This window comes from Corvus kubaryi, unplaced genomic scaffold (genome assembly GCF_017639235.1).
Source record: "Corvus kubaryi isolate FWS band 111438036 unplaced genomic scaffold, C.kubaryi_AGA036_p1.0 37300, whole genome shotgun sequence".
Taxonomy (NCBI): Eukaryota; Metazoa; Chordata; class Aves; order Passeriformes; family Corvidae; genus Corvus; species Corvus kubaryi.
The window spans coordinates 3,184,917-3,210,210 of NW_024581093.1; the positions used below are offsets into that span (position 1 = coordinate 3,184,917).

Here is a 25,294-nt window from a genome sequence, read left to right on the forward strand (position 1 = left end):
CCAGCAGCAGTTCTCCCCGTGCAATCTCTTGGTAAAAATCAATATTACTCTTCTTCCAAATTACCACAAATTTAATCTTTGCCTTGCTCAGATTTTATTGTTCAAGCTCATACAAATCTGATTCTCATTAGAGCTGGAGTTTGTATCTGCCTCTCACTGAAAAAGGTTGGTTTGGAGTCACAAGTTAAACTTGATCTTTGACCCTTTCCTTCTGCCTCATGTGTTTGGAGCCAGAGGAAGTGCAATGATACCCTTATCTACTGGAACAATCATTAAGTCAGTTCATCTTAAAAACACAGAAATGCCCTTCTTCCAACCTCTAGCAAAGCACGCCATACCACACCAGCAGATCACTTTTCAGTAAGAACTCACTGCTTCAAATGACTGGCAAAAGTAATGAAATTCAACAAGAAATGCTTAAACAAAGAAGCACCTGGCATCATTCACATTAATGTGAGATATCAAAAATTATTTATTAAAATAAGTTATTTCAATGATTTAAAACAGTTTCTAAAAGAATATAACAATTTAACAATTGTTAACTTCAAAAATTTATGAATGTTTTCCCTCCTGGATTAAAAAAAATTAGCACACGCATTCAAACCTACTTTCAAACTCAAACAGTTGCAACTGTGAAAAAGTTGCTACAGAGTCTGCCCCGAGGAAGAACTGATAGGTGAGGTCTTGAAGATAAGACACAGAATGCAAGAACCAAGAGGAGTTAGAACATAGCCTTCCCCACCACTTGCAAATCAGCAGGAGAGTCACTGCAGTATTTTCATTCTGCACACAGTGTAACATCATAGTCTGGGAAAATTTCTTACTGTAAAACAAAATGCATTTCCACAAACACTGATGGAGTGCCTCTTATAACTTCTGACATCATGCACGTGTGGAGAATGTGCACAGGACTTTTCAAAGGACGACAAAATGTGCTAATTCTTAAATATTTGCACAAGAGCAGCACAAGGAACTCACTCCTGTGTCCATCACACAGTGGCTGTGCTGTGTCAGGAATACACACAAGAATGAAGGAAGCCAAGACAAATGGCCAGTTGGGTTGGGTCTGCTCTGGAACTGAGCTTAAAAAGAATTCTGACAAGCAGAACAATCCAGACCTGGATAATGAAGATAAAACCAGCTCTATACAACAGTCTGGGTTACAGCTCCACCTCCCAAATCCACAGTTGATGAGATTTTTTTCTTTGAGTAGGGTTTACACCCATCTACTCCTTGAAGAGGTCAATCACAGCTGGGTACTGAAGAGATTTCAGACAGGATGAAAAAGCAGAGAATTGCCTTTAACTTTTCTCTGATTTTCAGTTGGGTGATTAGTAATTAATTTCTTTATAATAAAACATTTACAGAAGCCACCCCTTTGTGGGATACAGCATTATAACACTTTCATCTCTGAGACAAGACTGTCTTTGCACAATAGCTGAAATCTCAAGGGGGTTTCTCAAGCCATCATCTGTGAATGCACAGTGGCATCAATTAAGCGCCTCTTGAAACAACAGAAGTCACAGCATGGGGAGCAAGAGAAACTGAAAATTGCTGAGGCAGCTGCATCAGGCCATGAATCCCAAATCTGTGCAAGTCCTCTGTGATCAGAAGCACAGCTCTGTGTAAGCAGCATTTTGTGCCTCAGGCAGTCACTCCAAAAGCTAAACTCCTCTGCACATATTTGGAAGTTAAAGCTGGGAATATAGATAGCAAAACTCCACCCATGTAGAGATAAGACAACCAGGAATTTGATTATAACAACACAGCACTAGCACAAAGGACCAACACATATAGAAATTATGACAACTGCTGTTAAATATTCCATTGAAGCACTTTAGTTCTGCTCTGGCACGAAAATACACTTGCTAATCTAACAAATATTCTCATCTGCAGCTCCATGTTCTTGATTTGACTAAAGGCACCAGGAGGATGCACCTCTGTATTTGTGCACACTCTCATTCTTGGATTAGTTACATTTTGGGAAAACGGTCTACATTTACAGAACACTATCATTTGACTATCATCTACGTAGGATTGCAAGATTAAAAATTGACAGTTCATTTAAAAATTCATTTCTAAGCACATTAGCAGCTGAAAGGATTTGCAGAAATGATACTGTACAAAAGTAAGTGGTTCTCAGAATTTTAAATACCTTCCCTTTCTGCAAACAAACAGATATCTCCTACTGCATATCTTAGAACTTCTCCCAGTGCCTCGAGGCTGTGAACACAAGTTCACAGGAGCTATGAATAGAGGCTCACACATTGCTCCTTTCCTAAACCTTTAAAGAGAGTTCAGCAGAAAAAACACAACTACAGTCATAGAGGGTATTTGCTTTCAACAAAATTAACATATTATCTTGTTCTCGAAAATGTAACAGAAAACTTTTAATAAGAGACAATAGCTGCCCAAAATATTTTATACAGTATCAGCAGCACAATCTGCTGCCTTGAGGACTAACATACATGACATGACAGTGCTGGTGTAGAAGTGCTTGTACAGCATTTAATAAATTAAAAACTCACTACTAGTTCATCTTGAGGAGCCAGGTTGTTAAAGTGGTGTGATTCCACGCATGCAAATTGTTGTGACTGCCTTATCTTCAGCCTGTGTACACACATACAGGAGATGATTTATACTTGTACTTCAGCTACTGATAATGAGAAGTGAGGTCTATCCAACTACACATCCTCAAGTTTTAAAAATCTTGAATACACAGAAGCTCTGGCCTGCACAGAGGGTATGCTTTGTACAGAATATAAATTATTAGGTATTAAAACAGATTTTTTTAAGAAGAAGACACTATAAAGGAAATCCGTATTTCCTCTTCCTCCTCTTCTTCCAGTCATTCCATCTGATGAAACCGTCGCTGAGTAGGATGACCAGGATAAATTCATCTCTTCCTGAACTGCACCATAAAGCACACATCAAAGAATGACGGGCTCTAAGAGTAGAATTTGCTGTTACTAACTTTCTTCTCCTTTAATCTTAAGGGAAAAGAAAAGGAAAAAGTCAAGCTTAAAAGGAATTTCAGAGGAAAACAGTCTACCAAGTTCAGTGTACTTGGATACCAATGACAAGTAATATATCAGCAATGAGCATTGCCATTTTTTTCCCTCAATAAATGGAAGCAAACAAGTGATTCATGCAGCTGGTCAGCACACACAATAAAGGGTAAGAATATTTAAAGTCTTGAGATCTACTCAAAACTTCCTCTTGGTACATGAAGCCTCTCTCTATCTCCCTCACACTCAGCCCAAAAGTGGCAGGCCAAGGAGAAGGAACCTTCCCCTAAGCTCTGGATAATGTACTGACACTGAACTGACAATGCTGTGCTGTTACAATTCAATACTGGCTTTATCTTTTGTGGTTTGTGTATCTGTTCCCACATATTTCACATGTGCATGACATTTCCAGGGACATAACTCTGATAGCACAGCAAGAATGAAGAGGTTTATTTATTTGTCTGTGTATACTTCCAGGCTTTCCTCCCAGAAAGCAGAAGAGAGGGATATAAAATCTCACAGGATTACAAGTGTCACTATGATCACTGCAACTGAGATGTCACTGAGCACACATTCCACAGCTTCTGCTGGCCTCTAGTGGCTTGAGGCCCAGCCTGGCTTCTCTGCAGCCCTTCCTTGCTTCAGATGAGCTCATTCTACCCTCACAGCACTTTAGATGCTCCTTTTGATATATTTGAGGTTTCCTTACCATAAATCCTGTCTAGACAGAGCTGCCTTGGAAGGGAGAATGATCATCAACCCACCTGCGGTTGCAAGTCTCTTGATATATCTGTAGTTTGTGCTCATTCACGTTGAATTCTTTCAGTATAGCATCCCTGTTGGGATTCCTTAGGTTCATGTGGCTGTCATAGAGGAACAGCTGGTTATTAAGCTCCTCCTGGCGCTTCCGAAGTTGCCGACATGAGGAATAAAGCTCTTCTTCACTTTCCTTCAAAGGAATATTGGAAATCAAGGTAACTTGCAAAACACGTTCTCAAAATGACACAGAATCAACAGAGTTTGGGGGATTATTTTGTTTTCCTAACCACATTTTAATAGCTGCATAGAATGTTTGATGGGATGTTTCTGGAATGTTTCTGGAAACAAACTAACTTAGAAAGCACTAAAAAAACCCCTCAGCCCCACAGTCTGTCCAGCCATACCATCTTGACAGGGGCATCAGGGACGTTCTAGCACAGGTCACAAAATTTGTGTATCTAAACACTTCTATCAGAATATTTTTTCCTAATAGAGCATGTCAGTCTGTTGAGGGAAGAACAGAAAATAGTGTATCATGATGACTTATCAGATTATAATAATATTAAAAACACATTTTTAAAATGTTTCATTTTTGGCTCTTCCATCATATTTATGTATCATGTGACAAGGTGACAATCCTGGGGATTTTCTATTGAAATACAGACTAAAGATCAAAATACTGACTGGTAAATAGGACCCCTAACAGCAGCAAGTACCCAGACAGTCAAGAAAGACAGACAGATCCTGCATTTCTATGTAACTACAGCAATTCAGTACTTGCAGAGGAACTGAGTAAGTCTGAGTTTCAGTTGTAGCCCACAGTAGAAGGTCTCAAAATATTCCACAACTATAAAACAATCATCATGATTCCCTTTAGGACTTCAAATTATTTTAATACTTCAAAACTCTGGATGCAAAAGCTGCCTCTTTATAAAGTTACTAGTGGGGAATAGAACTAGCAGGACTGAAGTCTTAATTTTCACATCAGCAGCAAAACAAGATACTCCTTCTACAAGAAATGACATGCAATCGATAAATGTAATAAATCCAAACATTTTGAAAGGCAGCATACTAATAAGAATGCCTCTTTCTCCATTCAGTCCAGATCTAGGAAAATTGATAGCTTAGCAACACACCCAAGGGGTTTCAGTTACAGCAACATGATCCTTTCCTAAACCTTCTTTTTCCTCCTGAAACACATTCCTACGCAGGTACGGGTTGGAGCAAATGAAACAACCTCAGTGATATGCTACTGATTAATATTTTAAGAGTAATTTATTTAATTTTTGTTTGTAAAGGGGTAGGAAACTTTGTATTCCCAAATCACAAAGGAAATGCAGATTGTTAATTACCAATTTGCAGGTGTAGCCATCAAGAAGCATATATATTACTGTTACTTGTTGTAAATAAATGTATCCACAAAAGTACATTTAAGGATGTCCACTTCAATCTTTAAGTCAAGAACATATACACCATTGAGGCTGACTGTAGTCAGAAAAAGCTGAAGAAATACATACACTTTCTGAAGGAAGTAAATCAATTTTCAAGCAAATAAGACGTGCTTATAAATATAACAACCACCTCAGTACAGTACAATTTCTACAATATCAAAAAACCTGTTTAACTTGTACAGGAACTGCATAAGGCCCCACATAATAATTCACAAATGTACATGCTTATGTCTACAATATTTTTGCTTTACTATTCCTAATAAACTCCACAGCCATCTGTAATTCCTCGCCATAATTTTGTATTTCATCTCCAAGAGCACACAGATGGGCTCTGTATATAAACAGGCCTGTTATTAAATGGTATCATTTTATGGAGGGTCATCACTTTTTAAAAGGAAGCAGAGAAACAGAGGCAGCTTTGATCTTTTCTGATGCTTCTTGAATGATCTGGCAAAAGTTCTAGAGTTGACAACTTTAGTAAGCCTGGGTCTGTTGCAGGCTGCCAAACAAAAGGAAGTTTTTGGAAGTTCTCCTGCCACTGCATTACCACCCAGAGACACCAGGCATTGTAAAAACACCAAGCTGAGCTGCATCTTCATTTGGCTTAACAAGCAGAAGGGGCTTCTAGAGTGTGAAATGTGCTACTGTCAAAGGAGTCAGTGCTGACGGATTGGGGGACAGACTGCTGCTGTGAACAACACTGAGAGCTGCTCCTGCCCCAGGCAAATAATGATCTGGGTTCCTGAAGACAAGCCACAGCAGGAGGGATTTGCAATGCATCCACAAGTGATGTCCATGCTCAGCATTAGGCAATGGTGATTTTGTCGATTTTCTCAAAGGCAGCAAGCCCTAAAGCAGCAGTGTCCCAGGCCTCCTTTGTCAGACTCGAGTCCGTGAAATATTAACAATTTAAATATGAACAATTTAAATATTATCTTGAAAGGACATAGGTCTCCTGTTTACACACACACCACTGGGCTCAGCTTCTAGTCCTCTCCTGCTCTCAGAACCCCTGGCTGGCTCACAGAAGGAACCTACAGGAACCTACTACAGCTTTCAACACTGTCATTGCACACGCTGTCCTTTTACATCAGGTTTTATAAGGTGGCTTTGTACAAACCTCCACAAAGCATGTTTGAAAAAGGCTTCCACTCCTTTGGGAAAAACAGTGTGACTGAATTCAGAAATTCCCAGTTCAGTGTATGCAACTGCAGGCACAAATCCCTCCAGAGACATAATGACTTAAGAGTTCACAGAAGCTGATGTTTCAATCAGAAAAATAATGTACACTAGTGTGAAGTGCAGCATGGGCCTGAATGATTTGACAGACTACAAATAAGAAGTTGAACTTTTTTTTTTTCTCTGAATCAGAACGGTGCTGGAAAGCACCCTGAAACAGCCACTTCCCAGAAGCATCTTTGAACTTTCATCATATCACAAGTATATTTAAATTACATAATATATTATTGAGAAATACTCTGAGAAATATCCTTCAAATCAACATGATACAGCAGCACCCTTGGAACACCAACAAACACTGTTCACAGATCAGCTGCTTTAATGCCTGCATTCATGAGCAAGGATGCATCATTTTTTTTTCCCTTATGTGTTTTAACAGTAGTAGTAAACTTATGTTTACTACTACTTCAAGTAGGTGTTTAGAGAGGCTTAAAAGAAGCAGATTAGCAGTTCTTTAAGAACCAGATATGTCTTCTCCTTGTTGGGTTGTTTATTTTAATGAAATAGTGGGAGAAATTACTATCTTCTATTGCTGAGGTGATTTCTTTTTTTATGTAGGACCTTTAAAAAAAAGATGATTCTATGAAGCCAAAGCTGATTTTAGCTAACTTTGCATGGCATCAGTCAGTTAACAAGGAAAGACAACGACCATGCTGTTACAGCAAAAACTATTGGAGGTAATGAGGCTTTGTTTGTGCATTATTTCTTTTAACAACCGTGTAATCTGTCCACCCAGAGGGAGAGTAACTCAATTTGTGCTATTTGTCTTCCCCGGTACCTGCAGAAGAAATGCCTGACAACAGCACATCAGACACAGAACAGAAAACTGAATCCTCAGTTCCTGCTTTCCACAAAGAACTGATAACAGACACACTAAGTGCACAAAACAAACCCCAGTGGTCCTCACCAGAACTTGTTGCATCTCACAGTGCACCAGAAGCGAGGCCAGCTCTATATCTTCACTGTAGCCATTCTTGAGAGGAACTGACCTAAAACCTGGGGCAGGGGGAATGAAAACAAAGGACAATTAGAGTCCATCAAGGGGGAATTTGCACTCACAGAAATGGTGCACACTGTGAACATTCTTCAGTGTTCAAATGCTCCTCTGCTGAGAGCAGGGTCTGCTATGGCAGTTGGAGAGAAGCAAAAGACAAGACTAGCAAAATTGAGAAACACCTGATTTCACATGCTCTTGAAAACTAAAGCCAGAGGAAGGAGCTTCATCGAGGCAGGAGGGAGCCTGGCAGCAGAGTCTGGCACAGTACAATAATGCTCAACAGCACCTCATTATAACCACTGATCTCACCTGATTTGATTCCCTTGATGGGAAAAGTGGCATGTGCTAAGAAGTTGGGATCACTGAACATATCCTCCTCGTAAACAACAAAGCGCAGGAACGCCAGATTTGGGTCGTAAATTTCAAATTTCACTTGCTCTGCATAAGGTGCCCAAGTTGGATTAAGGCCATTGTCATCTGCAATGAAAAGGAAACATTTGCAGGATGAAGCAATAATTTCACTTCATTCACATATGGGTATGTATCCCAGGACATTTTCTAGGCATACAGAAGCCCAAAAATCCTATTTACCATCTGTCTTATGCTGTAACCTTGCTTCAGAAAGTTTGTATTTGTTTACTTGGTGGGAGAACTAGGAGGAAACTTGGCAGGGATGAAAATCCATGAAGAAAAGCTATTATTTGTATTCGTACATGGACATGTATTTGTAAAGAGAAAAAAGAAAGCTAATTAATTTCTCATATAAGCCTCACACTCCATATCCAAGAGAAAGCAGGAAAAGCACTAGGAAGATTAATGTACCTTGGCCCAATTTTTGTAGTCATGTACAGAACACCAAGATTTGCTATATGTGACACAACCAGGAAGCTTGCTCTCTAAAGTCTTGGTCACTTCCCACAGAAAGTTTAAATCATAATCATCTTCTCTGAAGTACTGAGGAGCCACAATGCACATTCTGTTTCTGATTCTGTGTTTATTTTCCACTGGTATCACTGGTTTGGATAATCAGAACCAAAGCCTGTTTTTCACCAGAGGAACACTGTTGCATCCAGAAATACTAAATGGTGAAATATGAAGTGGCTGAAATATTGTCCCATTTCAGTACTCTTTAAGTTCATGTAAACACAAACAAATTCCTTATCCAGAACTCCCCAGGACTGAGCTTTGGTCAGACTTCTAATGCATTGCAAGTTACTCTGTTTTACAGCCCTATACACCCAAGCTGTCTCCAAGGGAGTGCCAGTCTTAGAACCTCAGTTTAAATAAACACAGTCTGGATCTCACAGTAGTAACTCCCCATTTGGGCCAGACTTTTGGGAACTGACTAGCACTGTTGGAGGCACTCTCAAGACAGTAATACTTTAAAATATGCAAATACACAAAACTTATGCTTGGGCAACAACATAACAGAATGGGACTTTTTTCCCCCAAACTATAACAGTACTGTTTTTCCTAAATTTGATATACAATGAAGTTTCTCAAATTAACAGGGCCCGAGATAAGCAAGAGAACAAGACTTTGTGACTCATCAGTCCAGAGCTACAGTTAACTTACTCCCCCTATAGTGCTCATCCTCTGCTCATGTTGTTTAAGTACCCTGGAAGTACAACCATATCCCAGCAACACAGAAACCCAGATACTCACTCACAACTGTTGTCTTGAATTTGTTGTTATCGTATTCAGCCCCACAAATCTCAACCTCTACAAAGGGACAGGCGATGCTTCTACCAAGTTTAGGGAGATGACGAGCACCTAAAACCTGCAAAAGCAACTGTAAATTATAACCACCTCCCAAGGAAACTTGGAATCATTGTTGCTGAACAGAAGTAGCCTACAGAACGAGAGGGGGGAAAAAATCCAGAACATGGAAAAGTACACATTCTCTCTCTTGAATATGTTTGCATGTATTATCTGTGCCACCAATAACAATACCTTCCATAGTCTGGGTAACTCAATGATTTTCATTGTGGAAAAAAAAGGCACTGTAGCTGACATTCATTACACACAGTGTGCAGCTCCAGGCCAGGCCTGTAGCACAAGTTTTGTTATCTTTCTTCTCTCTTTATTACATACCCATTTCAAGACATTTCTGCTTTGAATTCACAGGCCGTTTACCTCATCTTTAAACTGTAGTGAAGAGTTTCCTCTTTCTCAGAAAACATACTTTGAAAGGACATGTCTTACTGCACAGCAACTGAGAACAGAAACAAGTCCAACCCTGTCTGGCACCCAGTCAAGATGGCAAAACTTTCCAATGATAAACTCATCTCTTGAAGAAAAATGAGAATGACATTCAGATTAAGTCATAGTGGATTAAATATGATGAAGTGGGGGTCAGTTTATTAGGTTTTCTGTTTAGTTTCTACATGTCATTATAAATATCTTTCTTTCACACTCAAAATCCCTAAACTAGTTAGTCTGCTGCTAATCAATCTCCAGTAGGACACTGCTACTAAGAACCCATTTGATTGGAAATTCAAGTGAGTTCATTTGATGTTTTTATTAGAAATTACACAAAATCATCCCAGGATTGTGGTTTCAGTCCTATAGCACGTTCTTCATTAGCATGATAAAGACATGTATTTCTTTTCAGGAACCAGTGAAGTTACTTTTATTCTCACACACACTGACATTTAAAAACAGTATTTTGACAATCTGTCAGATCTTGCTCTGAAACATAATAGCTTTATTTTTAGTTTTATAGATATTTATGACTTGTAAAAAAGCATAATTTACAAAAGAGATTTACCCTCACTGTCATAATCATCTGCAATTTCCTCTTGGAGTCATTTGGCATTGGGTCATACTCCTCATTTCTCATGCTCTCCGGCTGCAGCACATAGCCAGTGTGTCCATTCAAGGAAAACAAGGCATGGTTCAATTGCATGTATTTATCTGGGGAGAGAGTTAAACAGTCACAACACAAGATCCCCTGGAATAAAGCTAAGGAAATACCAGATTAACAGCTCCTCTCTGCAATTCTTTCTGGTCAGCACTTTACCAGAAAGAGCTGGAACGGCAGGAGACTTGCTTCCTTCAGTAACTGAATCTGACAGGCCATTTCTCACCAATTTTAATCCCAAAAAACCCCATCTCCATCCCCAATTAGCTTCCTATCAATGTGTCACAAACTAGCTGGCCCTCACCAGGAAGTGGAATACAGCCTTCCCTGTGGCTGCACAACCATTCATCCACCTGAAACTCACCGTAAACATGTCTCCTTGCTTATCACAAAGAGATCGAGGTGAAATAAATCTTTCAGGGTTTGGGGGCAGTTAGGCTCAGAGACAGGGCTTTTGGAGATCTGTTTCTGGGGCCCAGCTTTGGATGGCAACCCACACATTAAAAAGCAAACTAAACACTCTTTCTTGCAGGAAGTCCAAATAAATAGGACGGTGATTAGAAAGGCAGAAGGGCCAGAAAAGGGCTCATTTATAGTGAAATGGAAGATGCATTAGATCCTTTTTCAAAGGGAAAATTACCTGGAGTTTGGAAGTTCAGAGCCACCATCTGGGAGCCACAAAGCCAGAGGCGAAACGGGTCATAGTTGGATGAGTCAACCCTCTGTCCTTTGGGATAGACGCGAGTCAAACCCTTCAGGTTGTACTTCAACAGCTCCAGTGGCTTTTGCTTAACGATGCTCTCTGCCTTGGTTTCCACAAAAGAACGGATTTCTCTGAAATCAGGATTGTCTACACATGGATGGGAGGAAGAACAGTGGTTACCAAAGGAAGAAAGATGTTGACACTTATACTGTATTTTTACCAACACTTTGTTTTACTTTGTTTTGCCTTGTCCTTTAATGCAATAATTGGCACAGTTTTCATGCAGACACGGCAAATTGGTTGAAAATCAAGGCTGAAAGTTAAAATTGCCTGCCTGCCACACGCTTTACAGAAGGGCAGATAAGAGCCTGTAGTCATGTTCTCATCTCATTGCTAATAATGTACTTCTGATCACTATAATACATATTTAAATGAGACATCTTTTCCTAGGTTTAAATGGGGAGAAGAAAGGGTGAGCCAGGGTTAGCCAATGCCTCAAACAATGACTATAATTATAATGTCTTAAATGCAGTGACAGCTTATTAAAAACATTTGCAAAGAAACTTAAAGAAAAAGGGCACGCTTGTTGGCTTCTCCAGCAGCAATGACAAAAAACTGGAATAAAAAGTACATATTTCAGTGTCACAATCCACAGCTGCACTTACAGAGGCCCAGTTATATTATGAAGCCATACATCATTCCAACAGCTTAGTCCTGGCAAACATGTTCTTACAGTAAAATTTAAAAATGCACAGTAAACCTATTTATGAAGGTTTTTTACAAACAAATCACAAGTGTTCAGCCAGAGATTTTAGTCTCAAAAAAGTCAATTGAGATGTAACTAGTGAGCTTCCCCATGGAATATACATCTGAGAGGGTGCCTCTAGTTAACTAATTAAAATTTGTGACAGTTCTTTTGTGATAGATGAACAGCACCAAGTTCCCTGGTGTACAGCTTCAAAGTGCTATTGAAAACTGCCTAGGTGAGTGTTGGGGTTTTAGTTTAGTCTTAGTTTTTTTCCTGTTAAAGGAATTTTCTCCCATATGCATGTTGCTAGGGGACAAATAGCTGTACTTAAGAAAGACAAAAAGGGGAGTGGGGCGGGCCTGGCTACTCCTTTGTCTACACCTGGGTGTGGGGTCAGTTCGCTCTGAGCGTCCGGAGAGAGAAGCTGCAGAGAAAGGAGCTGCTGCTTCTTTCTTTTTTGGCCGTTCTTTCTTCCTGCTGGAAGCAACGCCGGGACCCCAAAAGCCGCTTTCCCTGCCCTGCTGGAGACCGGGCTGTGGCTGCCCTGCCCCGCTGCTGCTTCGAGCTTTCGCTACGCTGTAGCCCTGCTCGCCCTGCCTGCCTGGGCCTCCGTGGGGTTCTCCCATCTGGATACATCTCGCCTGCCACCCGGGATTTGCGTCCGTCCCTGCCGTTCCAGCCGCCGTTCTAGCCTGCTGTTTCAGCCTGCTGTTTCAGCCTGCTGTTCCTGAGAGCCCGGGATCAGCTGCCCAGGGGTTTGTGAAGCCTTTGTTCCATCCTTCCCGGGATCCCAGGGCACCAGAGCCGCGGGTTTCCCGAGCTCGCTCCGGAGCGCCCCCTGCAGCCGCGGGGGAACCATCGCACCTGCCCTGCTCACCGGGAGCCGCCAGCGCCCCTGCCGGCTGCGAGCGGAACTGCACCCGAGGGGAAAGGGCCTGACAGCCGAGAAGGCTGGCACTGGGTTTGTGATTGCTGTTACTGCCATAGTTGTTGTTGTTTTGTTTGACTGGTTATATACATATATATATAGAGTAAAGAACTGTTATTCCTATTTCCCACATCTTCGCCTAAAGGCTCTTGATTTCAAAATATAATAACTTGGAGGGAAAAGGGGTTATATCTGCCACTTCAAGGGGGGCCTCTGCCTTCCTTAGCAGACACCTGTCTTTCAAAACCGAGACAGTGAGGCAGAACTTTGTTTTCCAGTAGGATAGATTTTATCTTCAGACCTAAAATCCCAACTAACATCTGTAAAGATAGTAGAAAGGGTAAAATTCCAATGTAACATCAAAGGCAATACCTAAATTGTCCTTGGTTTTGCTTGTTGGCTTGCAGTAGATTACCAGATCAGATAATTCAATAGCAATTAACTGATTCTTTTCCCAGTATTTCCTCCTGTTCTCCTGGAAAACATAACAAAGTTTTAGATGATAGGCACACTGAGTATTATGGCACAGTAGCTCCAGGGTGCACTCTAATGAATGCCTTCTCTGGTGCCCAGATTCCTACCTGATACCTTACACACTTGCACAGATGTAATGGCCTTTCAGATCCAAGTCAGAGAACAGGCAATAAGCAAACAGCGAGGTTTAGCTGGGAATGTACTTTTGGGGTTTTTTTGGTGGGGAGAAAGGTGGTGTTTGGGGTTTTTACAAGCAAGGGTTTCAGTTCTTCCCTGATCAGTCTTGCTCAGAATCCTGGCAACGTTTTTTTTTTCTTTTAATGTGGCTCTACTCAATTCAATTTTAGTTACATTCTTAACCCTATACCTCATATAAATGCAAATGTATGCAGAAAAAATGCAAAGGGTAGTGAAGTGTCTCTGTATCTATTTATAATCCTTGGCAGAACTTAAGTCTTGTTAGTAACTCCCAAACAGTGAAATTCAAACCCTCTGTGCATCATTCTTATGTTGTTTTCTATTTGTGCACCAAACCCATCATGTTCTGTAAGAAAATCATGTGCAATCTTGTTGAAATCCCCACTACTAAACCCACTCTCTACTTCCACGTTTGCAAGCACCTGCTCTGTGGAAGCTGAGCAATGTTCCCTGCCAGCAGAGACTGGGAACTGCTGAAAGCAGAAAGACATGTCCTGAGTGGAGACATTTGGGCTGGAGGCTTTTCAGGCATAAGAAGCAGCTACAGAATAAAACATGTTAGAAGAGTCCCATACTGAACAGTGATTAGCTTTGGCACAAAAGATCATGAAGCAGCAGCAATCAGGAAGCCTTCTAAAAGAATTCCCTCAACAAGACAAACATAAAAGGAATGATAATCAGAACTAGGGAGCCATGAGTTTCCAGAATATCTCACTGAACCCTGGATTATACATTGAAGTCTAAGAAAGACAAAGAGGAATACAGTTTTTAGACTTGGAAATAACCTTCAGAAAAAGCTGTACAAACCTCATTGTACTTAGTGATCCACCACAGTTCCCAGACATTGCTCAACAGTAACCAGAGCTCCAAGCAGCAAAAGATCACTTTTAGGTGGCATGAGCTCCTCTCTAGACAGAAACCTCTAGTGATAACCAAGCAGGAGAGCAAGGAACAACCACCCCGGGGAGCATGGCAAGTATCAGTACTGAGCAGAGATTACAAGATACACGAAGCTTAGTTTTATTTTTTGTACATAACAGACATTGCCCAAAACCAAACTCATTAAATCCCCCTGTATCACATTGCAGCAGAGTCTTAACTCACTGTGCTTTTTCCTTCCCAAAATTCAGCCTGTTAACTGTACTGACAACAAGGGCCTTGCCTCATCTTCATCCCCTCCCCATGCTGCAGTCAGTCTATCATGTGAACTTTGTAGAGGCCACGCTGTGAGAAAGGCCTCCCAAGTGACAGAAATGAGTTTTAAAGTATCTTTGAACACAGACTGTTTAATACTTCTCCAACTGTACAGAGAGAGAAAAAGCTGCCAGGTTCCTGAAGAGCCATTGTTGTAGCATAAAAAACATTCGATTTGGAGACACTTCTTTTAGGTCATGTTTCTCTTTTTCTCATTTTTATTTCTAAATGAAAGCCTGGCACAAGAACTGTATCTCTCCTCCCCCAACAATAGGTCAACAGCTCCTGTTGCTTCTCCCCTTGCTGTATTTACAGTCCTCTGCTTGAGACATCAACTTGTCTGCTATAAATAGGATCAGGACAACCCTCAGAGCACTTCCATTCCACATGACAGATAAACAGCATGAGCCAACGTGATACTGAAACACATTTTCCATCAACCATATCACCCACTTAACAATAAAAGGTGAATAAAAGCAATATTAAAAAAAGAGTATCCTTAAGAACAGCCAAAGTAAGGACTTTTTGGTCAAGTCAGAGACTTCTTAAATACTAGAAAGGATTACAGGGAGGTAAATTAGTACATCAGAGCAGGAAAAGCAAGTTCTGAAGAATGTCTTTAAGTGGCAGTAGAGGGACATAGAAGTTAAATTTAGGCAGAATCCTTCAATTTTTAGGCAAGTTTTTGGAAATACTACTATTGAAGAACAGGGAAACCCAGAATGTGGTTATTAGTTACAAACAAAGTATTAGCCAAACAATTCTCTATCAGTGCCACTGCATTCACTGGAAAATAGTTAGCAAAGAGGAGGAGTTTAGAGAATGGCAGCTCAGATTTCACACATTTTCACTGGTGGATTCACAGCTCTGAAAAGAACAGTCTGATATCGGAGCTTCTGCTGCTTACCACTGGGATGAACCAGTGTGACCAGCTGTAAAATTGCAGTGGTATCTACTCTGGCCTAGCAAGCACACTTCACTGAGGGGCAGGGTGCATCACAGACAGTACTCTGCTGGAAAACTCCTGTTAACATCAATTTATGTAAAATGCTAATTCACCTACCATTCCCCAGAGAGGTTATGGAACAAGAATCACAACATCAATAAAATAAACAGACAACAGCACTATGCAAGAGGGTCAAGGACCATGTGAGAGCAACATATAGCAGTAGAGGGCAGCTAAAGACAAAATCTATTGTAAATTTATAGCAGTACATTATTTAAAACAACAACAGACAAATTTGTAGCAATACCTCTTCTGCTGTTTTCCAAGTGATCTCACGGATACTTTGGTACCATTCAAAGAGTTCTTCTACTTTATCAGTTGCAAACTCAACACATGGATCCTCTGGATTCTTAGGTTCCAGAATGAAGACAAAAGGCTTTTTGTGTTTTCCTTGTGGCATTTTCACTATTAGGTAAAACCATAGCAAGAAATTTATACTGAAATCCAACAGCTCTTTTTCTAAGCTGCCATTGTTGATTTATTGCAGCAGATACTGTTAGGAAGTTTCAACATATTAGTTGTACTGGCTATATTAATACAAGTAGGTGTTTGGGGGGCTTGATTTGGTCTTTTTAAAATCCCTCCTGATAAACATAAAAGAGTCTACTCAACAGAGAAAGGTCGGGTGTCCATATATAAGCACCAGAAAATACATACCAACATTGTACGTATTGAGCACCAGAATGCCACGACACAGAGAGCCCAGTGGGTTGTCCTCAATGATCTGAAAAACATGAGTTAAATCTGACCCTAAATCTCTTGAGTGAACATGCACAGGACATTAACAAATAATAAATGTGCACCATTAAATCTAATCTCAGCTTTACTGAAAGCATGTCCACTATGATGTTTGAAAGCCTGTGTTTAAAAGCCTGTTTTCATATCTAAAAAACACACGAGGATCTCTTCAGTGAGAGCAGTCAAAACAAGATTACTTTGTAGTAGCTTCTGTCCTGACACAACTGTTCATTTTTCAAGTCTGCTTAAGGTTACAGTAACCAGGGGGCAGGAAATGTAATACTTGTGGTTTTCTACAAAGACTTCTAGAAAATCATTGGAAGTGCTTCAGAAGAACAAAAGAATTCAATGTTTTATTTTTAAAATTCAAAAATGTCAAAACTTATTACTGTGGAGTTCTGTTTTCTTTTGTTCAAGAGCTCTTTGTCCAAGACACGGGACCATATTTTTTAGATTCTTTTGACAAACAGGATTGGGTTAGCTATGCATAAAAACCCTATAATGAAGAGTAAAATGACAAGGTGTGTTTGGACATATAATTTTCTTATTTGCAAATATTAAGACAGTGACTATAAAGGAAAATTAGTTAAGTTTCAGGCATGTTATTGTTTAGCCAAACTATGAAAAATCTAAACTGTTTATGATTTTTATGAGCAGGAAACAACCAGAATCTCCTAAAACCCCACCAATTCAGCTATCATAGAATCACAGATACCTAGGGGTCCCTTCCAACTCATGATATCCTATCTCCTTAAATAGCTTTCAGCATGGGATGCCCTGAAAAAAATATTCAGCAGCAGAGAACAATGAAAAATGCATTCATTCCTCTATTCTGTGCTCTCTCAAACACAGCACACAGAGCTGTGAGTGTATAAACCAGACTTCCACTTCCAGCAGATAGCCAAGGAAATGTAGTGTTCAAACCGTAACCCTCACCTGATTTTCAAGCTCAGCAGAGCTATCAGATGACAGATCTTCAACATAATTAGATGGAAAATAATGTTGGACTTTTTCTCCATAATCCCCCTTCCACCTGAATTTAAACAGAAAAGTAGACAGAATGAAAAAAAAAAAAAAATAGTTAAAGAGCTTCAACAGGCCATTAATGAAGCAATAATCCCCAAGAAATTGGTCATTAATACCCCACACTAGATTGTCTAGCTGGCTATCACCAAAATATAAATGATGAAGTAGCTAAAAGCTCTAACAAAGTGATCATTAACTGTAGTAACAGATGATTTCAGAGGAATTACAGTTACTGTAAACTGCAATTAATGACTTAAGAGGCTTTTTCCCCCTCCAGTACTAAAAATACTATTATGTGGTTGATTACCCTGTAGAAACTACAGGGAAACATTAGATTCCCAAGCTTTCCAAGCAATTTACAAGCCAGCTAAAAAAGAAAACCTGTTATGAAAGGAGACTGTACAGAGCACTAAAAAAGGTGGGTTTGATTCCTGAGAAATGCTTAGCAGAGCAAGGACAGAAGCAGAGCAATGATTGCAATGATAAGAGATGCATGACTTCCCAGAACACACACATGTCCAGGAAGGGTAGATGGGAAAAATACTGGATATTATGGGAAAATACTGGATATTATGGGAAAAATACTGGATATACCAGGCTATGAAGGTTCTGCAGGCTGAGGTTATTGCTGCGGAATAGAAAAATGAAAAAGACATGAAAGGAGAATTGAAGATGAGGGGATTTTGTGTTTGGGGTTTTTTTTTTAAGACACTGGCATTAAGATTTATAAGGGCACAGTTAATAAGCAGCAATCAGACAACAGGCAGTTTTTAAAAACTACTACTCAAAGTTCATTTTTTCCTCCATCTAGTAAGTCACCAGAAGTTCTCCCAAGAGGAATCTTTGTCCTTACCAGCCTCCAGTTTCCTTTGTGACATTATGAATTAAAGCTCCTCGAGAGAAGCTCAATTCATCACTCCTTTTGGCTCTGTAGTCATACAAGGCTTTCACTGTTCTCTGAGGCTTTAAGAGAAACAGAGCAAAGGGGTCATCTGGGGGGACAGGTCATAAAATAATCAATAATGCAATCTTAAAAAAAAAATAGGGAGGATTGGATTATTTTTTGTTGTGGTTATGAAGCTTAGAAAACAAAATACTGAAGTTCCAGAGTGACATCTATTGGTGGAAGCAAGTGATGCTACTTTGGTATTCTTCAACTATCATCTTGGAAAAGAAGGAAAAATAAAAAAAATTTCTTTTTTGGGTGCTGCAATACAATTATGGTAGAAAACAAAAATTAAAAAAAAAAACCACAAAAAACTACAAGGTGAAATATAAATCCTCTATTTTTACAACACGTGTTCATAAGCATTTGGAGCTTTCAGGCTTAGGTGCCTACAAAACCTCCACTTCAAAACCACATCAGCTATCCTGCTGGTCACACTTCCTTTAGGAAGACACGCAGTTTTAGCAGGATGAGCTAAACCGTTATCTTGAATTTACTACTACACAAATGCTTCAGCAGCAATGCAAATTCGCTGGCCAAAAAGACTAAAAAGAATTAGTCACAAAATTTACAAGCAGGTGATTTTCTTGAGAATTTACAAATAGGTAGGCACTAGCAAGAACTCCAGATAAGCAGTGTTTGCTGTGACACTTGTTTTTAAAATGGTATCTATCTCTTAAAAGAATAAAAACTCTAATAACTCATTAATAGACCAAAGGCACCAGATTTTTATAGAAAACACACGAATAAAGCCTGCACTTATTTGTGCATGCAGAACATGCTTGCTAATGGAACGAGTGTGTACAGACACCCACAGGCACAGAAATGTTCATGTTGTACTTTCTTTCCATGAAGATGTGGCCTTCTCAAATTGAACCCTCTCACAGGTATTTAATTTGGGAGCCCACCAAACCAAATCACCTCCACAGACCCAAGAGCAAAAAGTGCCCAAATGAGCCCAAGTGAGTCTAAATGAACAGGATTTGTACAAGAAAATAGGTGGGTACAAATTCTGAAGAGAGGCTAGAAAAAAGTCACACCCTTTAAATTTCTGCTGTCCAGTCCCCCATAGATCAAGCAGCCTGATGCTTTCAGTTCTTTTTATTACTGCTAACAGGAAACCAATAAGTCTAATTTTCAGAAGTCTACAGTAAGTGTGAATATCTCTCTTTAAGCATACCACTGTGGGGGTGATTTCACTAGGTTCCACATACATCCTGACTTCATAGAGTGAATTAATATCTTTTTCCTAAAAACAAGAAAGAAAAAAATAATCAAGTTTCAGGAATCAAAAATTATAAAAGTACTTCATGTTTATAGAACTATCATTTCTGAAACCACCTTTTTGATAGCACATAGCCCAGCAGAAGAGAAGGGAAGCCAGACACCTCTGTTTTGCTCACTTCTATAGTTGAACATAACTGAAGATGAGTTTGTTATTTAATCAGTTGATGCCTCAGTTTAATGAACAGCAATACCTCATAAAGGTATCACTTAATCAGTCAAAAGGTTTTTTGATTGTGATTACTCTTCTGTGTGCAACCAGAAAAGAAATACCTGCCCTTATGATCTCCATGTTACAGTACTTTTGTACCAGTATTGGTTTCACTATTAGGTAAGAACTCTAAACAATATACAGAGTCATATTTTCATTTTATTCTCTCCTTGAGATTCCATTTGAACCCAGTCCTAAGATACAGAACCTTTGCTGTAGGCAACATTATATAAATCCTGAGGTCTAAAATCTTTTTAGTCCCTTTTAGTCTCCCCAGAAAAAAACAAAATCCCCAGGTTTTGATTTCTTCAGACCTGCCAGATGTAATTTCCTGCAGCTTCTAAAAGACATATACTTGAAAAGTGAAGACAGCACCTCAGGCTTTCCAAAGCAAATCTCCCTCAAAATGAAACACATCCATCCAGATAGTAGACCTTTATCCTCAGCCAATTATCCAGGCTCCTAGTTTAGTCAATAGCCAGAGATAAGTCTCTTGGGGAGATTTCCTCATGCTTATCTCAAATAGTCAGCCTTCAGAAGTACCTTTTACCACAGAAGGCAGTAGGACACTGTCCCTGAAATGTCCAGAGTGAGAGGTACAGCAGAATATTTCATTTTTTCTGAAGTACTTAGCAAAGGGCATCTGCATGACCATTTTAAGAATCACTGCCCACTTCAGCAATAGAAGACAGGGCCAACGGTAGGCAAGGCTATTATCAAAAACTCATTTTAGTAGGGCAACAACTCCCAGTACACAGTGGGGCTTCTCTAATCAAATCATGGGGAAGGCAAAAGTTGGCCTGTAATCAAAGATGAAGCTGTCCTTCACACTTTTGTGAAAGAAGTCAGTATAGGCATCTCAGTTTCACAGAAAGTGACCTGATTAACCTCCCCCGGAGATCCTGTACCAGAGGCAGAGCCCAGCCCAGCGCCCCAGTCCATCCCAGTATCCCAGTACCGTGCTGTAGCGCTCCAGCAGCTCCTCCGTCACGGGGTAGCGCAGCTTCATCTTCCTGTACAGCGGGTGCTTCTCGTAGTACGTCACCAGCTCCACCAAGCTCTCGAAGTAGGCCGAGGTTCCCAGCACAAAGTGCTGCCCCTCCTGCTGGATTCGGAAGTGCTTCACTTTCCCCTCCGCTCTGCAGAACAAGGGCACAGCTCAAGAGGTGTCGGTGTTTGCAGGGAGAGCACCAGGGCTCTGAACTGGACCAAAGCTGCTTTGTGCACCTTCATCATGTGAAATGACTTCTCCCTCTAACAAAGTCTCTTTTATTCAATTATTATGATTATTATAACCATTTTGGTATCTACAGAAATCAATTATTAAAGAAAAAAAATCTCTTGTGGTCAAATACAAGGTTTGTGCTTGCATTGATAAATGCAGTAAAACCATCCATTGACAACCATCCCACCCAAAAAGACCCCTACACCCTTTTCAAGATGCTGCTTTGAAATGGTTTTATTGAGATGCTGCAGCTCCAGTTACTTCAATATCCACCTTGGTAACAGCAGAAAACTTCAACCCAAAGTACACAGGAGACTGGGGAATTTTGGACATCTTCAACAAACAAGGCATGTAAGTAAGCAACTTTACATGTTGCTAAATTACACATTTTCAGAGAAACACAATTTTCTCTGAAGGCACGATGGAAAACACTCCAATTCTATATATTTCATTAATGTTTTTACAAGAATCACAAAACTATTCAAAACTATTTTCCCTGGCAAGAAGAGCCAACAATTTCACTTTGACATTTCAGTTATCTGACAGGTCAGGATTTCTAGGTGATAGGGACATAGAATAATTGATGAATCTGCACTGAAGGAAACTTCAAAATAACACCCTTTAGCAAGGAGTGTCAGGGAATGAAAGAAGGGCCATCCATAGTTCTGTATGCGAAGAAAGGGACAGCTGGTGCTCAAACAATCTTTATAAAAGCATAAACGTTTAGGCCAGTCACAAATCAACTCTTGCACACACTCTCATACATGGGCCTGCTGCACAAATCAACCACAGTAATTATTCATAGTTTGAAAGCAAGAATAGCATGACTCTAAAAAACCATTATTTTTTAAATAAGAAAAACCAGAATATTGTTGGGCTGCTAGGTAAGGTAATCCTATCGGTCTTTTCTTACCTGAAAGTCATGGCAAAAGAATCAGGTTCATCTCTCTTTCTAATGAGAAAGGCTCCATCCCGAGGAATTCGCATGAGCATGTCTTCTGCCTCACCCCGACTCAAGTTGTTATAGTACCAACTGCAACAGTCAAAAACCAGAACGGGCAAGGCATTACAAGGCTTGTCAAATGTCATTTATGGAGAATAACAGACAGCATTATTAACAACAGAGTTTCAAACGTTCTAAGAAAAATTATGCATTAGATTTTCCCCATCTTGGCACCTATGACAGCAGTTTATTACAAAACATTGTAAGACAGCAGTTTATTTTGGATGAAAGCATCACGAATATATCAGAACACCTTGTCTGTCTGAAATCATAAAACATAAATCTGCATTTGTTCCTGAAACAAAGGAACTGCATCCTGCTTTTAGTCTGCCATTCGGTTTTCAGTACTTATTACATTTTGACACAGTAGATTTAAGATAAAGCCTAAACACAGACAAAAGAAAGACACCAGGGATTTGAATTTTTATTCAGAGCTTGATTTTATCTTTCACCATAGGGATGGAGCTGTTTTGGCTCCAAAGTGCCTTCAGTGAAACTGTGGCCACTTATACTGGCAGTGTAGCTCCAGCTTCTGCAGAAAGGCAGGAAATTCTAACCTTTAAATTCTCCTTCCCCTCTCACTGACTTCCAAAGTTATGTGTGGGTGGTCAGTGACTCCCAGATCCCAGGGGGGCAAAAAAAATAAATTTAAAGTCACAGATTAGCATTTTACATGCAAAGGAGATTTACTTTTGCCCACTGCAAAGAAAACAGAACAAAGGGCAGTGATTACAGTGTTCTGCCAAAAAACAAGAATAAGCTCTGCCCAGGATCTATGGCAGACAAATACCAGCTGGAAATAAACACCATGCTTAGTTCCTATCACACGGGGTGAAGTCAGCCTAACCAGCTCTGACAGGGTGAGGTGGTGGGTGGGATTAGGCAAACGTAGCTGTTTGGGCTCACTGCCCCAGTAACAGAGCTTCCAGATGGCACAGACCATGACCACTTAGTGTCCAAACCACAGCCAGCTACTAAATATCTAACCCAACCCGCTGGGTGTTGTAAAACACTGCACAGACAAAGGAAGAACTGGCACATTTCCACAGCATTACAGTTCTCACTGATCTGCCAGCTGCTGCTAGGAAATTGCTTTCTCAGTGACCACTCTTTGCTGTACCAGGTTCTCACAAAGTCAGTGTTCTCACTCAGCATCTTTCAGGATGCCTATTCCCCCAGCTTCCACGGCCAAGCAACACTGAAGCGTGCTCCTGAATCCAGGGGATTTTCTCTGCAGAAATCCACGCCCACCTAAAGCAAGGCAAGGGCACTGACGTGACAGCAGTGCTTGTCTTCTGCTCTACGTACGCTTTGGTCTCGTGAGGGCTGGAGTTAGGCACAGCATCGGTCAGGCGCAGCTCAAACTCAGCACATCGCAGGTGGGCCTCCTTGTAGTGTTGGATGAGATCATAGATGCTGTCAAAGGTGAGGTTGTCTGTCAGGTAGTATTTCACAGTGTCCCCATCACTGGTGGAACGGATCCGGCAGTGCTGGACTCTGCCTGACCTCCTGAAGGAGTAGAGGGGCCATAAGGGAAATGCAGGGTTTGCAACAGATTTTCTTCTTTCAAAGCATTTCCCCACCCATTCCTGGTCAACTACTTGGAGAGCTTGTGAAGAGGCAAGAAATCTGTGTCATCTCGTAAAACAGCCAATGTAACAAGTAACAAAAATTCTGACATGGGAGGCTACAGGACCAAAAAAATAATTTTCAACTGACAGTAGTTTAAAATCTGGCATAAACTTATTCTGTAAAATTTGCTCTGACAGCTCTCTGATTCAGAAATCCATCTGGGGCTATCCCTCATAATGTCCCAACCAGAAGAAAAAAGAAAACACCAAACCCAGACTACCAAAAACAACCAACCAAACAAAAAAAAAACCCAAAAAAACAAAAAAAAAAACCAAACAAACAAAAAAAACCAAACGAAAAACCAGAACCAAACCAAACCAAAAAACACCCCCCAAAAAAACCACAAACAAACAAACAAAAAAAAACCATAAAGAAAAAGCCCCCTGAAAATTCTTTATTATTTTCCTTTAGAAAAATCCTTACACTGAAAAGATCAATCTCTGCTAACAAAGACTAACTCGTGAGATTACCTTTTCAGTGTAGAAACCAGCAATTTATCCCTAAATTAAAATATCTAATTTTGGCCCACTCACTGAGGAAATAACAAATCCTGTATCCTGCCAGAACACTAGAAAAGTTGAGGGGGAGGAATCAAACTGGTTATTCCTGCCCTGACAACCTTGCCAAAATGCACAATGCTATACTGAAGTTTTTTAGAAAGTAGTCTTTACCAATCCCATCAACAACATTCTAGTGCTATTCCTACTTCTTCTCAGCTGTAAATATATAAATGCGTATTTGAAAAATGCACACATTTTTGTGCAATGCCATAAAATAAATAAATCCCCCATTAAATTTGTATGACAATGACCATACCAGAATGACAAGGTGTAATCATCAGGGAAAGCTTCACTTTCCCTAACCAGGAATGTCCCATCCTTGCCACCCATTTCAGCACAATATTCCTGGAGCAGTTTCTCAGCAGTTGTTCTCCCCCCTTTCATTTTCCCATGGAACCATTTCTCTCTTAAGTGCAGTTCAGTGCGTTTCACCTCCTAGATCAGAAAATAAGAATTTTTTAAAGCGCATTTCTAATTTAATGACTTTGAAACTAAGTACTTGTTATTGGTGATATATAACAATTTACTATTTCAGGGTTTCAGCTCTTCATAGGCCTGAACTCTCCAGCCAATCACCTTTTTGTTACCCTGCTTTACCATCCACAACAGCCAAGTAACACATTAGCAACACAATACACATTAGTTCATTCTGCTTAGTTTAAGAATAGCAGTAAATTTAAAAGACTTAGTGCACACATCAGCACTAGCATATAAGCACTGAAGTTATATTTCATTGTCCTTGTACTCCTCTTTGCAAGTCCTCAATTAACCAAGGGAAAAAGTTATTTTATTAAAAATAAGGTTAACTAGAGCTGACCTTGTCAAAGACCCTTTTTTAGTTCTTTTATCTCCACACTTGTTATCTGATATGGAACCTGTACAATTTCATTGGCATAAAAAACACACATCTGTAGACATTGAAAGAATCTGAGATAATAAAAAGAACATGCTTAAACAATAAAACACAGCCATCACCTTGGATGAATCTTCATCAGCATTCTGTTCTATATCATCACTGAATGAAAGCTTTTCATCAGCAATAGCACAGTAGTGCCGAGTCCATTTCTGAAAGTTAGGAGATATTAAAACAATTAACAGAGG

The 25,294-nt window shown here is 40.0% G+C and overlaps 1 protein-coding gene across 2 annotated transcripts in view; it reads right to left on the reverse strand.

The window, feature by feature from the left end:
* Positions 1-454: 454 nt before the first annotated feature.
* PLCG2 (phospholipase C gamma 2) overlaps positions 455-25,294 on the reverse strand; it is a 57,850-nt gene continuing 33,010 nt past the window's right edge. For both annotated transcript variants that reach the window (XM_042027129.1, XM_042027130.1), the window contains exons 16-33: positions 25,169-25,258; positions 24,450-24,628; positions 23,310-23,510; positions 21,912-22,031; positions 20,732-20,912; positions 19,459-19,527; positions 18,186-18,295; positions 17,243-17,339; positions 16,226-16,292; positions 15,816-15,973; positions 13,069-13,171; positions 10,958-11,167; positions 10,225-10,370; positions 9,120-9,234; positions 7,764-7,931; positions 7,365-7,453; positions 3,773-3,957; positions 455-2,990 (exon numbers count right to left, since the gene is read on the reverse strand). In XM_042027129.1, the coding sequence (XP_041883063.1) occupies positions 2,948-2,990; positions 3,773-3,957; positions 7,365-7,453; positions 7,764-7,931; positions 9,120-9,234; positions 10,225-10,370; positions 10,958-11,167; positions 13,069-13,171; positions 15,816-15,973; positions 16,226-16,292; positions 17,243-17,339; positions 18,186-18,295; positions 19,459-19,527; positions 20,732-20,912; positions 21,912-22,031; positions 23,310-23,510; positions 24,450-24,628; positions 25,169-25,258 (2,331 nt within the window). In that variant the 3' untranslated portion in view covers positions 455-2,947. The remainder of the gene's footprint in view (positions 2,991-3,772; positions 3,958-7,364; positions 7,454-7,763; positions 7,932-9,119; positions 9,235-10,224; positions 10,371-10,957; positions 11,168-13,068; positions 13,172-15,815; positions 15,974-16,225; positions 16,293-17,242; positions 17,340-18,185; positions 18,296-19,458; positions 19,528-20,731; positions 20,913-21,911; positions 22,032-23,309; positions 23,511-24,449; positions 24,629-25,168; positions 25,259-25,294) is intronic.